Source organism: Thunnus albacares, chromosome 17 (assembly GCF_914725855.1).
Source record: "Thunnus albacares chromosome 17, fThuAlb1.1, whole genome shotgun sequence".
In the NCBI taxonomy this organism is placed as follows: Eukaryota; Metazoa; Chordata; class Actinopteri; order Scombriformes; family Scombridae; genus Thunnus; species Thunnus albacares.
In genome coordinates this window covers 1,680,049-1,693,021 of record NC_058122.1, presented here as the reverse complement: position 1 = coordinate 1,693,021, position 12,973 = coordinate 1,680,049, and the positions used below count along the sequence as shown (strand labels likewise).

The following is a 12,973-nucleotide window of genomic DNA, read 5'->3' as shown; positions in this document are numbered from 1 at the left end:
CCAAAAAATACAGTTGAAAGCTCAGGAAAAATCTAGGAAGAGAACCTTGGGTTAGGATTATTTTGTTGAACAGCTGTCCCTAAGGTCAATAATGAACTTTCACCTGACATCAGTTAATACTATACAAGCTGTGTTGTGTTTGTGGTCACTGTGATTTTTAAACACTGATGATGTAAAAACTAAATGAATGGATAAAAAAACAGGCTTTCAGCCTGAACAGACATTAGCACCAGACACCCATCACCAAAAATATAAATCCAGAGAATATTTGTCAACCTAACATGTTGCCCACCAGTCAAATGTTGAAATGTGCAAACCGTTGTTATATATACTACACTGCCAGGATGAAGTTCATGCAACCTTACATTAATCCAATTTTCAAATAGACTTCCTCCTCCAGAGGAGACAGGAGTTCCCAGACTGAAATAGTCTGCATCTGGATAATGAACAATTTGATCGTGCCTTCAATTGACATCTAGTAGTAATGGATATTTTCCATATTCTGTCAATACTGAGAGTCTCATTTATGGCAACACAAGTGGAAAGATGGGGAGAAGGTAAAAGATGAACACAGCAGCTGGTAATATAGCTACAGCCTGGAAATGCTGCTGTGTTTGCTCCTTTTCCCTTTTTAACTCTGCTGTGGAGCTCTGCTGCCCCCTGCAGGAAGGCATGGAGCATGACAGCATATACTCTAGATGTCTTTGGGCGTGCCACATTTCACAAGCAAGTTGAAATGTTACATGCACATTTTTAACATGTTCATTTTACAGTTTGAAATTCATTGGGGATGTGATTTTTATATATATGTGTGTGTGTGTGTGTGTGTGTATGTATCTGTGTGTGTGTGTGTGTGTGTGTGTGTGTGTATGTGTGTATACACACACACACACACACACACACACACACACACACACATATATATATATATATATATGTATATGTATATATATATATATATATGTATATATATATATATATATATATATAGTCATCTGTGTACCTGTGGTGATGATGTCACTGAAGACATCTGTACCTGCAGGACGCCATGTCCTCTCTAACAGCAGCCTTTCTATAACACGTGCTGGTGTGATGATGTCTACTCATGGACACTATTATTTCATGTTGCCAACAGTACAAACTAACCTGTCCCTTTACATCCCTTCACTAAAATAAAAGATTACACTGATTTACATGTTGCTTTTTGGCAAAAGTGCAAATGAAAATATTTGGGAAGAAAATTATGCACTGTATCTCTCTCCCCCCCACCAATACATCCCCCCACCCCACCACCCTTTCACACACACACACACACTCATTTTTGGACTAGCTGTAGAGGGACGAGGCTTTGGTGTCCATAGTAACAGTGCTTAGAGTAGGACACAGGGACAGCCACCACCCTTCTGTTTCCCTGTGTGATGAGCTGGAGGGGGAGGACTCTCCATCTCCTGAAACCTTCTGTGGATGAAGAATGGGAGAAACAGAGAGTGAGGAATGAATCATTCCAAAGTTTTTCCCCTGGTCACAGGGGGTTATAGTGCCCCCTTACACATGTTACAGTGTCATTTGATTCACTGTTGATATCCCAAATATTGACTAATGTATGTTTGAAAGATCTGAAGAGAAAAGTGTTTGCTAGGAACTTAAGTACAATTTAGGAAGATTCTTGGTAGTGAGATGAAATACTTCTAGCCCTTTTCTACTGCAGAATCCTAACAAAATGCAAAGTGTATTCATGCTTTGGGGACAAGTTGCTGGAACTAAATTTGGGCACTGCTCAGGAGGTGATACTAAATCTAAGTTCCAGGTACTTCCAGGTGTTTGCAGCAGTGCTCCAGTAAATAGTAGCCACCATTTTACTACTGCATCTGTATTGACCAGGACGATCAATACTTTAAGAAAGCAGAGCAGTGGGATCGCTTGTTGGACAGTAAGTAAGACAAGTAAAATAAATACCGACTGTACCTGATAATCTGCACCAGTTCCAAGAAGACTTCATCCACGTTGTAGCGGTTCTTGGCCGAAGCCTCCATGTAGTGGATCCTGTTCTCTCTGGCGAACGCCTGAGCATCCTCCCTTGAGATCTGCAGAAAAAATAAAAAATGTCAAGGTAGTACACAGTCATATCATTCTTTTCATCCTGTACAGCTGTGCTCTCGTTCTCAAACAAACAAACACATTGGGAGGATGGGCTCAAGTATCTACATCCATCTTTGTTGTCTGCGGATCAAGCATCTTAAACTTGCTAATGAATGTGCTCTACCAACAGTATAAACACTTTACACACCAGCAGAGGTGCTAAATGTCACACTCAGCCCTTGGCCAGATGTGAAAATGGATACTACATAAGCAGATTTTTAACTTTTACTATTTCAATGATATCAATATTAATGAATAGAATAGAAAATAGAAATGTGTCTGGGACTGGGTTTGATTCCTTCAACGAAAAGAAAAATGACTAAACATAACAGATTGCTGTTTGCTTCCATGGTTGCAGCAGTTTAATTTACAAGTAAATGGATTCATGCAGTTAATCTGAAGAGCATCGATGTAAGACAAGTGTGTGTGTGACCTTCACATTTAACTGAATAACTTTGGCAATTTCTATTGTTATGATTCAACCTTTTCTTTTCACACATTTGAGATGTAAAGCAAGTCTGGGCTGGTGGACCACTCTGAGCTGCAGTGGGTGGAATATGTTTTTTAGGATTCTGCCATATGAACTGTGTGTTAGATGTCCAGTTCGATCTATCCAAAGCTGCTATGTTGCTTAACTCATTTACACAAACGCAGGGTCTCACAGATCCATGGAGAAAACTAAATTAGTATTTCAGTCAGTCAGTATTTGTTTTTCTCTTTTCAACACATCATAGCTATTCCAGATTGGACTACTTCTTCATTGACAATATGTTTTTTCACTAGTCACTAATATGCAATATCGCAGCATTGTTATTTCTGAACAAAGTCCAATCCAACTCAGCTTCAAATTTCTGAACAGCATTTAGCCCAAATTGTCCTGGTGATTAAAAGCGACTGCTTCTGTCACGTTCTCTTTATTCAAACCATTGCCAGCTCAGAAATTTTAAAAAGCACCGTTTGGCAACTATTCTCAGCTTATATAAGAGACTGAGAGGGATTTACAGCAGTTCTTTGAATTTGGAGAAAATGCATCTAAATTATTTTCACATCAACTAAGCCAGATTTCATCCGAGTAACACAAATCTTTACAGGCTCAACCAAATCAAGTCCCCAACTACAATGTAATTCAAGAAATTTTGCTCAAATGTATATTTTCCCTCAGAAAATTCTGTTCAACCAGAGAAAGCGACTATCATTTATCAGTTAACTAGATCTTCCAAAACTAAATCCAGTTGTTGAGGCTTTACTTGATAAACATATTACAGCTCTTAAAATCCAGTTCAAACTCTACAGAACAGGAACTTAGGCTCCAGGACTAGAGGGGTTTCCTGCAGAATTTGATACATTTTTTCAACCAAGTTAGTGCCAAACTTAGAAGTTAGGTTTGAAGAGGTACTCAAAATTGGAAAACTACCACTGGCATTAACCCAAACAACAATTTCATGCCTACTGAAGAGGAGTAAAGATCCCCTAGATTGAGCATCATGTGGACCTGTTAGTTTTCTATGCTGTGATTACAAAATTATTGCAAATCGCCTAAAGGAAATTATACATATCATGATAAGTTCAAACAGGTTTCAATCACCCTACCTTGGATGAAAAAAGGTCAAATTCTTTTGACCTTGGCTCTGTAGTGCTTATCTCTGCACCCCACTATATTCCAAGAACCAGGAACAATGGTACATGAAGGTGTTAGTTACCACTCTTTGTTGTTCCAGATCTGCCTTGTTTCCAACCAATACCATGGGGAAGTCGTCTCGGTCCTTCACCCTCAGGATCTGGGTGTGGAACTTCTGGACCTCATGGTAGCTGTTGGGAGGACAGAGTGAAAGACTTAGCAGTCAAAATGTCAACAAGCCTGGATTGATATGGATTCTGACTTACAAGACGGAATGAACTGTGTACATCATGCACCCAACATCACTGGCAGTCTGACCATGTTCACTAGTAACATCTAATAGTTTAACAGTAATTGAAAGTGTGGAAACATTGTGGAACACAATGTAGAACAACACAGCAGTGACAATGCAGGAACACACAGAAAATTAGATGCACAAATGAAGAACAGGGCCCTGTACTTCAAATGTTGCTTGACTAATTCAGGCTAACATGCTATTATCAGGCTAACATAATCCTGTTAATTCTCACCTGGCTAATTTGGTTCTTGGAAGGCAGTTTGTTAATTGATTTCCTCATCCTGGATTGAGTTATTTTAATAACAAAGGCAAAATGAGTAAAGAGTTGAAACCATGATCAGCATTCATATGATTGGCTGAGTGCTGATCATGTGATTGCAGTTACATGAGGTAGGTGTGGTGTGTTGGGAACCCTCCCAGCATGCACTGGGGCAATAGATCAATGGACATAAGTCTTATTTTCTCTATGTTTCTGCACTGTTACCACTTTTATTTTGTTTTACACTGTGCTTCACAATGTTTCCACACTTTGATCACTGTTAAACAATCACATATTACCAGTGGATGTACTGCGAGTGATGTTGCTATGAAAATGAAACCTTAAAACATCTCAAATAGCAATTTTAAAGGTGCAGTGTCTAGAATTTAGTGGCATCTAGCAGAGCAGACTTGTCAGAAATTGAATATAATATTAATATTACATTTTCATTAGTGTATAATCACCTGAAAATAAGAATCGTTGTGCTTTCATTACCTTAGAATGAGCCCTTTATATCTACACAGGGAGCGGGTCCTCTTCCACAGAGCCTGCCATGCTGCACCGCCATGTTTCTACAGTAGCCCAGAACGGACAAACCAAACACTGGCTCTAGAGAGGGCCTTTCACGTTTTTTTACTAGTTTTGAGGCCACCGTAGGTTCTGCTACCAGCCTTGCAGGGGAGGGGTAGTCAGTTGCAATCTGCGACCTCACCACTAGATGCCACTAAATCCTACACACTGGTCCTTTAACTGCTTAAACATACTTCAGCAAAGTGAGTTTTGGAGTTTAACATTTAATAAGTTTTAGTGTTCAAATGACAAATTCCCATTGAAATGTCAAATTAAATGCCATATGTTCTGGCTCTGTTGGTTTTTTAACTCAGAATCTTTTAGCTGAAATTTGGAGTGGTTCTTTTTTAGTGCACAAACTTTTATTTTGTTGTTTATTTTATCCTGTGTAAATAAAGATAACTCTTCATTATAAAAATTAAATTATGATAATTACACCAACAGACCATGATGATTGTCAATAACCAACATGTTCTCATCTAAAATCATAATTATATCAATTTTCTTTCATGATAAATCTGAAAAAGTGAGAGATTTGTATCTAAAACTGAGTTTATGGTTAACCCTAATATGTCTTGGTCATGATCCACCTAACTGTCAATAAGCTGCACTTTAGCAGGTTTGGGCTTAAGGACTTGTTGCTTTGACAACAGCTCTGGATGGATCATAAGCAGCTTCGAAAAAACAAGAAAATCCAGACTCATGTCAACCATCTGTATCGATTGTACATAATAGTGTGTCCACTCCCTGCACATGTATCGGAATGACAGTACATAGTGAGTTCTCATGTCGGTCTCACCACCGCTCTCACCACCACTTATTGCACTTCCTCTTAACAGGAAGACTGACGCTCTGAGAGATTTCATCACATCAGTTACACTGATGACGAACCGTTTATTAATTCATCTGAGGCACACATTAAGCTAAAAGCAAAGTAGGTGAAAGAGACACAACACACACACACTTTCCATTACCTGCCCCGGTCGTTGAGTGCGAACACCAGTAGGAAGCCCTCTCCTGAGCGCATGTACTGCTCCCTCATCGCCCCAAACTCCTCCTGACCTGCTGTATCCAAGACTATACACACACACGCACACACACACACACACACACACACACACACATGCCTGTCATATACTGTATTCACGTGTTGCCTTGCATGCCACAACCAACCTTTAACAGACAAAGCTGGAGGTAAAGGAATGGTGGTTTCTATTCTCCAGGGCATTAGATGAAGGTTGATTAAAAGGGAATAAAAATCAACACAATGCCAATGATGCTGAGGAGAATGATGAATATACTTGGAAGTATCTGGAAACTACATCAGAGCTTGCTGCGTGTTATATGATGCATGTTAGGAAGCTAAGTATTCTATGAGTGGGTAGGACTCACTGGTTCATTTACAATCATTTCTAAGAGTTGAGTTGCTTTTCAGACCCTGACGCTTTGTTTGTTTTCCCGTATGCTGATAACCAGCTGACAGCTATGGGATTCCAGTAATCTCAAATTATCAATGTCAGGTTTTGCAAAGCTGGCTAATTCAAACATATACTGACTGTGCTGAAATGGGAAAGACCCCTGAGCACAGCAAACCCTAGCCCCAGTTTGTTTGTCTCGTGTTTTATCATTAGTTTGAGTCACAGAGCTAAGCATCTCTAAAGACCTTTAAAAGACCTAGAAGGTAGCTTAACAACACTTTTCCACAATCCTCAAAAACTCTTCTAACAGTCTGGATGGAGAACTATTCTGTCCATGGCATGATCAAAAAGATTTTTGCCAGAAATGATATATGTCCTTATTCATTTTGTAAAACAAAATACATATAAGTGCATAATTGAGTATGAAAATAATAAATAATGGAAAGAAGCATTGATGTAGAAAAAAATAACTGAATAACTTTTTCGGTTTCTTTCATGTCCTACAAATCAGGCGATGAAATAAGTAATTTCTGTAATTTTTTGTACAGCAGAAGGAATATTTTCTAATCTAGATGGTTACAAAAGTCTTTAAGGATTCTGGAAACCACCAGGGATCACCAGGGATTTAACTTTCAGAAAAACAAACGCTTAGCTCTGTGAACCAAATGTAACAGCACATGAGAGGTACAAATTGGAGCTGAGGAAGCCCATGTTCCTGTTGAGGACTCTGACAGAACCCGTCACGAGACAGAGAAACGATGTGTCATGATATGCTGGTCCCACCCTTTACACAACCCACAGCACACAGGTTGAATTTTGGTTAGAAAAACAGACACAGACACAATACTTCATATGTTATACAATACAGTATAACATATGACATATAAGTGATAATGACTTTCCCACTTTTTCTGTTCACCCAAGAAGCTGAAATTTCTCTAAACTATCATTTTCACAGTAATGTTGGAGACATATAAAGAGCAGACAGACAAGGTTTTAGAAGTTTTACAGAGTTCATTTGCGTACATCTGATGATTCACATATTACTGTGTGGTGAAACTGCAGTGTGACCCAACACACTGATGCAGCAACACAAGTCCTAACAAGGGAATGAAACATCCCGAGAGCAAACACACTGCCTGTGTCATATCGTATCACTGTGCAACACACCCTCTGCTTTCAAACAAACCCTTTCACACACCCTGAAGTAACTCTGACAAACAGTTATTTTATGAATTCATGTCCAGTGTGAGTGAGACTTACTGTCCAGCCGGGTCTCCTTCCCATCCACATTACAGATCTTGGTGTAGGAGTCTTCGATGGTGGGGTCATAGTCTGACACAAAGTAGGACTGTGAGACACACTGAGTGTTAATAACAGGCTACTGCTGTGGGTACAGTTTATACTGCAGCTGCTGGCTACTACTGATTGACAATAGCCTCAATACATCCTACAGTAGACTGTATCTCTTAAATACAATGGTTTGTCTTGATCTTGGTCCCCAGAAGATGAATCCTACTGATGTAAGGTTAACATTTTTCTCTTGTCTCATGTACTCATCTAGCTCCATCATCAGGTCATTTTTTTTGCACAATACTTTGTTTATGACCCAATACTTGCAAAAAAAATGACATTCCCATCAGCCTCAGCTGTAGTGTTTTATGCTAATTAGCAAATGTTGCATGTCATTGTGAGCATGATAGAATGCTGATTTCAAGTCTGTCTTAAAACAACATTCAGGAGCCCAAATGAACATTCAAACATGTTTTTATGCTGTAATCATTCCTCCTGTTCATACTGACCATTAGAAGATCCCTTCATAATGCACTTACAATGGAAGTGATGGAGGACAAAATCCACAGTCCTCCTTCTGTGCAAAAATGTATTTAAAAGTTTATCTGAAGCTGATATGAAGCTTCAGCATCCAAATGAGTCAAATCAAGTAGATATCTTTCACTCTTTTTGTTACTATACTTCCACCACAGCTCAACAGGGAAACACTGTCTGAGGAAACACAAAGAGGGAAATTGATGCTAAAAAGACTGTAAATGTGGCAGATATCCACTTGATATGACTAAGGGCGTGTGTCCACAGCGTTCTTCTCTGGCCGAGCGTGAAAAGAAGAAGAGAGAAAAAAAACACTGCGCGTGGGTTGTATTTCTATGACAACAATATCTTGACAATTTCTATGACAATGTATCACAACTCTAACTGCCATTGTATGATAGACTAGCATCACCCCCAGAGGAAGCAATCTGACAACCGTAGAGCAATGATCATCTAATATGACTGGTGACCTGAAAAGGAGCAAGAGTGAGAACACCAGTGCTTTTCTGAAAAGTTCAGAGATTTTCAACTAGCAGCGCACGGAGCTGCCACACAGAAAAGTCAGAGCACTCCGACAAAAGCGCTGGGTGCAGCACTTTTTCTCTAGGCGACCTATGCTCTCTCCTCTTTGGGAACAATTGAAAAAAGAAGCCTCATATGAGATTCAGATCAACTTTAAATGTATTTTTGCACTAAATGACTGTGTGGACACACTGTGGATTTTGGCCTCCATCACTTACATTGAAGCACATTTGAAGGGGATCTTTTAATAGCCAATACGAACAGTAGGAATGATTACAGTGAGGAAAACCTCTTTCACTGTTCATATGGACACCTGACTGTTGTTTTAAAACAGACTTGAAAAATTGTGAACATGTCCTTTAATGTTAATCTACATCCACCAACCACCACAGACAGGAGCTAACAGTGAGATTCTGAAGCAATGGCTGCCTGCAACATAAAGTATGTAAGATTTTTAATCAATTAGAAAAATATAAAAATGAAACGGTCCTTTGAGTGATCAGTGATGGTTACCTGAGTTAAATGGTCACATTTAGAACTAAATGCAGCACTGCTACTGGTTGCCCGATCTCAAATATGGCCACAATAATGTGTAACATATCAAACCTCCAAATTCAAGCACGGTTTTTTCATGTGTAACCCGCTTACTATAAATCACTTTGCATTAGTGGCAACATTTTCTACACCATACAATAGTGTTTTGAATGTGTTTTATTGCCTTCCAGGGTGCCACTTTGTTTTTGTCCTTTCAGTCTCTAATGCTTTGACTTGCTTGTTGCTGGAACAGATCAATGTCTGGTTCTGTCTTGTTCACTGTGTTTGGGCAATGCGACCAGCCAATCATAGCCAGACATGAAGGAAAACAGTGTGATATTTTGTTTTACATTCAAGTGCAACTCAATAACACTTGCATGCTTTGACTTGTGGTTTACAGCATATTTCAACCACAAGTGTACAATGGTTTATATTTGTGTTGCTTACTGAACGTTTGCTGCTCTTGTTTTCTTTGTTTTGTTTCACTGCAAATATATTTTATTTTGTTATTTTAACATGTTTGATATAAAAAAAATTCTGTAGTTCATCATAATGAACATTGTGTCAGTGTTTATTTTTGTCAAAACTGTTATTGTGTTTATACAAATGTATTAACATGCAGCATCAGTTAAATGAAATAAAAGCAGACATGATGTTACTCTGATGGACGACCTTCTGCAAGCAAGTCTCAAGACTGCAAGCAGATTTTCATAATGTACAGTAATGACTGGAAAAACACACCGAAACATCTAATTGACTCATGTGTAGTCTGGAAAATTTGAGGTATACATGATTGGTTCCACATTGTAATAAGGCACCCTAATGGTTTATAAGTTGTTTCTAATGGCTTTATAAATTACTTACAAATGCTTTATACATCAGTTACTTGAGTTGCCGCCAGGTTGTGAAAATCCTCCTCCAGCATAACATTTGCTTTGGCTTTTTAGATCTTTGGTCCAATGGTCCATTTGACCACCAACCTTCTGAAAAAGGGCTGCAAAGATTCTGGGCCTAAATGTATTTATTTACAACCTATTTACATGTAAGATTAAAGACTGGGAAGTGACTAAGTACATTTACTCAAGTACTGTGCTTTGAGGTACTTGTACTTTACTTGAGTATTTCCATGTGATGCTACTTTATGCTTCCACTCCACTACATTTCAGAGGGAAATATTGTACTTTCTACTCCACTACATTTATTTGACAGCTTTAGTTACTTTTCAGATGAAGATTTGACACAATGGATAATATAACAAGCTTTTAAAATACAACACATTGTTAAAGATGAAACCAGTGGTTTCCAACCTTTTTGGCTTTTGACGCTTTATAAAAAGCAGTGTGTAGTCGGGGTCACATTTCACATGTCTATGAGTTGTTAACAGCTCCAACAAATAGTGATTTTTCCCTCTAAACTTCTCACATGCTTTCATTTCAATAAATGTTCAAATGATCCAATATTTCACCAGAAATCAAAGATTAGAAGAAAAGTCCAAAACTGAAAACAGATTTGTGTATCAGAACTTTGTTTTTTCTTCTTTCCTCTCCCATTAATCATCTCACCACCCCTCAGATTTATCTGCTGACCCTTTGGAGGGGCCCGACCCCTAGGTTGGGAACCACTGGACTAAACTAGCTAACTGTATATAAAGTAGTTGAAACTAGCTCCACCTCCAGCAGCTACAACAGTAACATGCTGCTCTAACACGGATGCTTCACTATTAATAATCTAATGATGTCATATATAATAATATATCAGTCAGAGGGGAAAAACCACTACTTTTACTGCAATACTTTAACCACATCAAGCTCATAATACACATGTACTTTTACTGTAGCAGGATTTTTCAAGCAGGACTTTTACTTGCAATGTAGTATTTTTACATTGTTGTATTGGTATTTTTACTGAGGTAAAGGAACTGAGTACTTCCTCCATCGCTAATTGATCATTCTTATTGTGAGAACTCTAACTCCAGTTACAACCTGAGAAACTGTGACACTGACTATTAATGGCACATCAGCCAGAGATTCTTCATATCCTGGCAGCCCAAAAAATTTGTCTAATTAGGCTAATAGCCAATAGCTGATCTATAAAGCGTTGGTTAGTGGTTTATTAACCAATAAAGTCAATGGTTCCAACCTTTATAACAGTGCACTTACTCCCACCACCGACCTGACGTTATGGAAATAATCTACATTATGCATTACAGCCTGTGCAGTACCACATGTATGATAGAGTACCACACATATGTGCAACATGTATGTAGCCTACTGTAGCCTCAACTACATGATCCATGTCTAAGTTATAACACAGTAGGAAGATGATGTAGAAAGTCGGTACCTGAATGAACTGGATGGTCAGGGCGCTCTTCCCCACCCCTCCTCCTCCCACAACCACCAGTTTGAATCTTTCCTCTTCTCCACTCATGCTGGTTTTCAACTGGGATTTGTCCGGATCAGAAACCTTCCAGGGCCACAATCAGAGTCCCGTCGTTCACCAGCAGCTTAAAGCCAATAACCCAAACCAAGACCGAAAGCCAAATGAAAGTAACTTCTCGAGAATCCGCCTGTCACGTAATGTTAGCAGAAGACACCAGCATGGAAGACTTTATCGGAGCAGCTTCGAACTAAGACTTGTCAATATGAAGCTCATTTTTTACAACGAGGATTTTTAACGCGCCACACCTGAGATCCGAAGTACCGCCGGAGTTCCACTGTACATCCGCCAAAACATCAACTAACTGAATAACACCGTCGTTGGGTTTAGTTTTCGGTTTGAAGCCGGTGCCCTGAACTGTGTTCCTTGCTTTCTTCTTTTCTTTTCTTTCTACTCTTTTCTTCTCGGCCTCCAGGCAGATTTTGAGGGCGGAACTGCTTCCTCTTTTCTCTTTCCTCGACAAACTAAAGCCGCTCACACACAATGTTCCCACACGTCAACATGCAGTCCACACCAACACACACACACCGACACATATAGAGCATATATAGAGACCACACACACGTCAGCTGTCCTCCCATTAAAACAGAAAACTAACCAGAACAAATTCCACTTTCATGTGTCAGTTTCCTTATTTGGGCATTTGGTGTACCCATGACATCATTTTAACGTACAGGCTCGCGCAGGATGTAAAAGCAGCGCGAGGTCCGAACTTTACTTTGTTCTTCAACAAAAGTTGCCTCGTGTCTATAAGTTGGCTGCATACTTTCATTAGCTCCAGGGGTTCAGCTGGAATAATAACATATATGTAACTTCACAGCACAGCACATTGTTTGATAAGGAATCAACGTCTTTATTGTCAACTTGATAAATTACTACTTTCATTGTTTTACGTTATCTTTGTCCCTCCAGAGCACCACGCTATTGTATTTGAATTCAAATGTAGAATATCCTACCTGCTCTGAAAATGTGCGCCCCCAGGGCAACACACCGCACCTTCCTATCTGGACCTGTGCCAGAAAGCTTCTTTCCAACAGTCATAGTTACCGTGTCTAGTCTGCTTTTATCGGCCTACGTAACTGCCATTATCATTACAATATGCTTCATGAAATCCACATTTATACTTTTTCATGCACAATGATCAGAATGACCAGAATGAAGTGAACAATTGTAACTAATATTGAAACTTTATTGCAATGTACCGAGTATTTTGATGATATTAATAGGTTGCTTTGTCTTATGTTCTTTTTATGATCTTATGACTGATAATAAAAATAAACTATATTGTAGTCACGGCCTTTGTAGAAATGATTACCAAACTTCAAATCTAACATTGTCACTGACAATTTGGT

The 12,973-nt window shown here is 39.0% G+C and overlaps 1 protein-coding gene across 1 annotated transcript; it reads right to left on the bottom strand.

Annotated features, from left to right (window-relative positions):
- Positions 1 to 1,333: 1,333 nt before the first annotated feature.
- On the bottom strand, positions 1,334 to 12,251 carry rras (RAS related). Its single transcript, XM_044332487.1, has 6 exons — positions 11,526 to 12,251; positions 7,566 to 7,653; positions 5,859 to 5,961; positions 3,840 to 3,948; positions 1,966 to 2,084; positions 1,334 to 1,458 (listed from the first exon to the last, which is right to left on the bottom strand). Exons 1-6 carry the CDS (start codon positions 11,610 to 11,612, stop codon positions 1,371 to 1,373), a joined length of 594 nt encoding a protein of 197 aa, XP_044188422.1. The 5' UTR covers positions 11,613 to 12,251; the 3' UTR covers positions 1,334 to 1,370.
- Positions 12,252 to 12,973: the final 722 nt, after the last annotated feature.

Coding starts and splice junctions, on each gene's coding strand:
- rras (XM_044332487.1), bottom strand. CDS start 11,612: ATGAGTGGAGAAGAGGAAAGATTCAAACTGGTGGTTGTGGGAGGAGGA. Junction 5,962..7,565: donor GAAGGAGACCCGGCTGGACA/GTAAGTCTCACT, acceptor GTGTGTGTATAG/TCTTGGATACAGCAGGTCAG. Junction 2,085..3,839: donor ATCTGGAACAACAAAGAGTG/GTAACTAACACC, acceptor TTTTTTCTGCAG/ATCTCAAGGGAGGATGCTCA.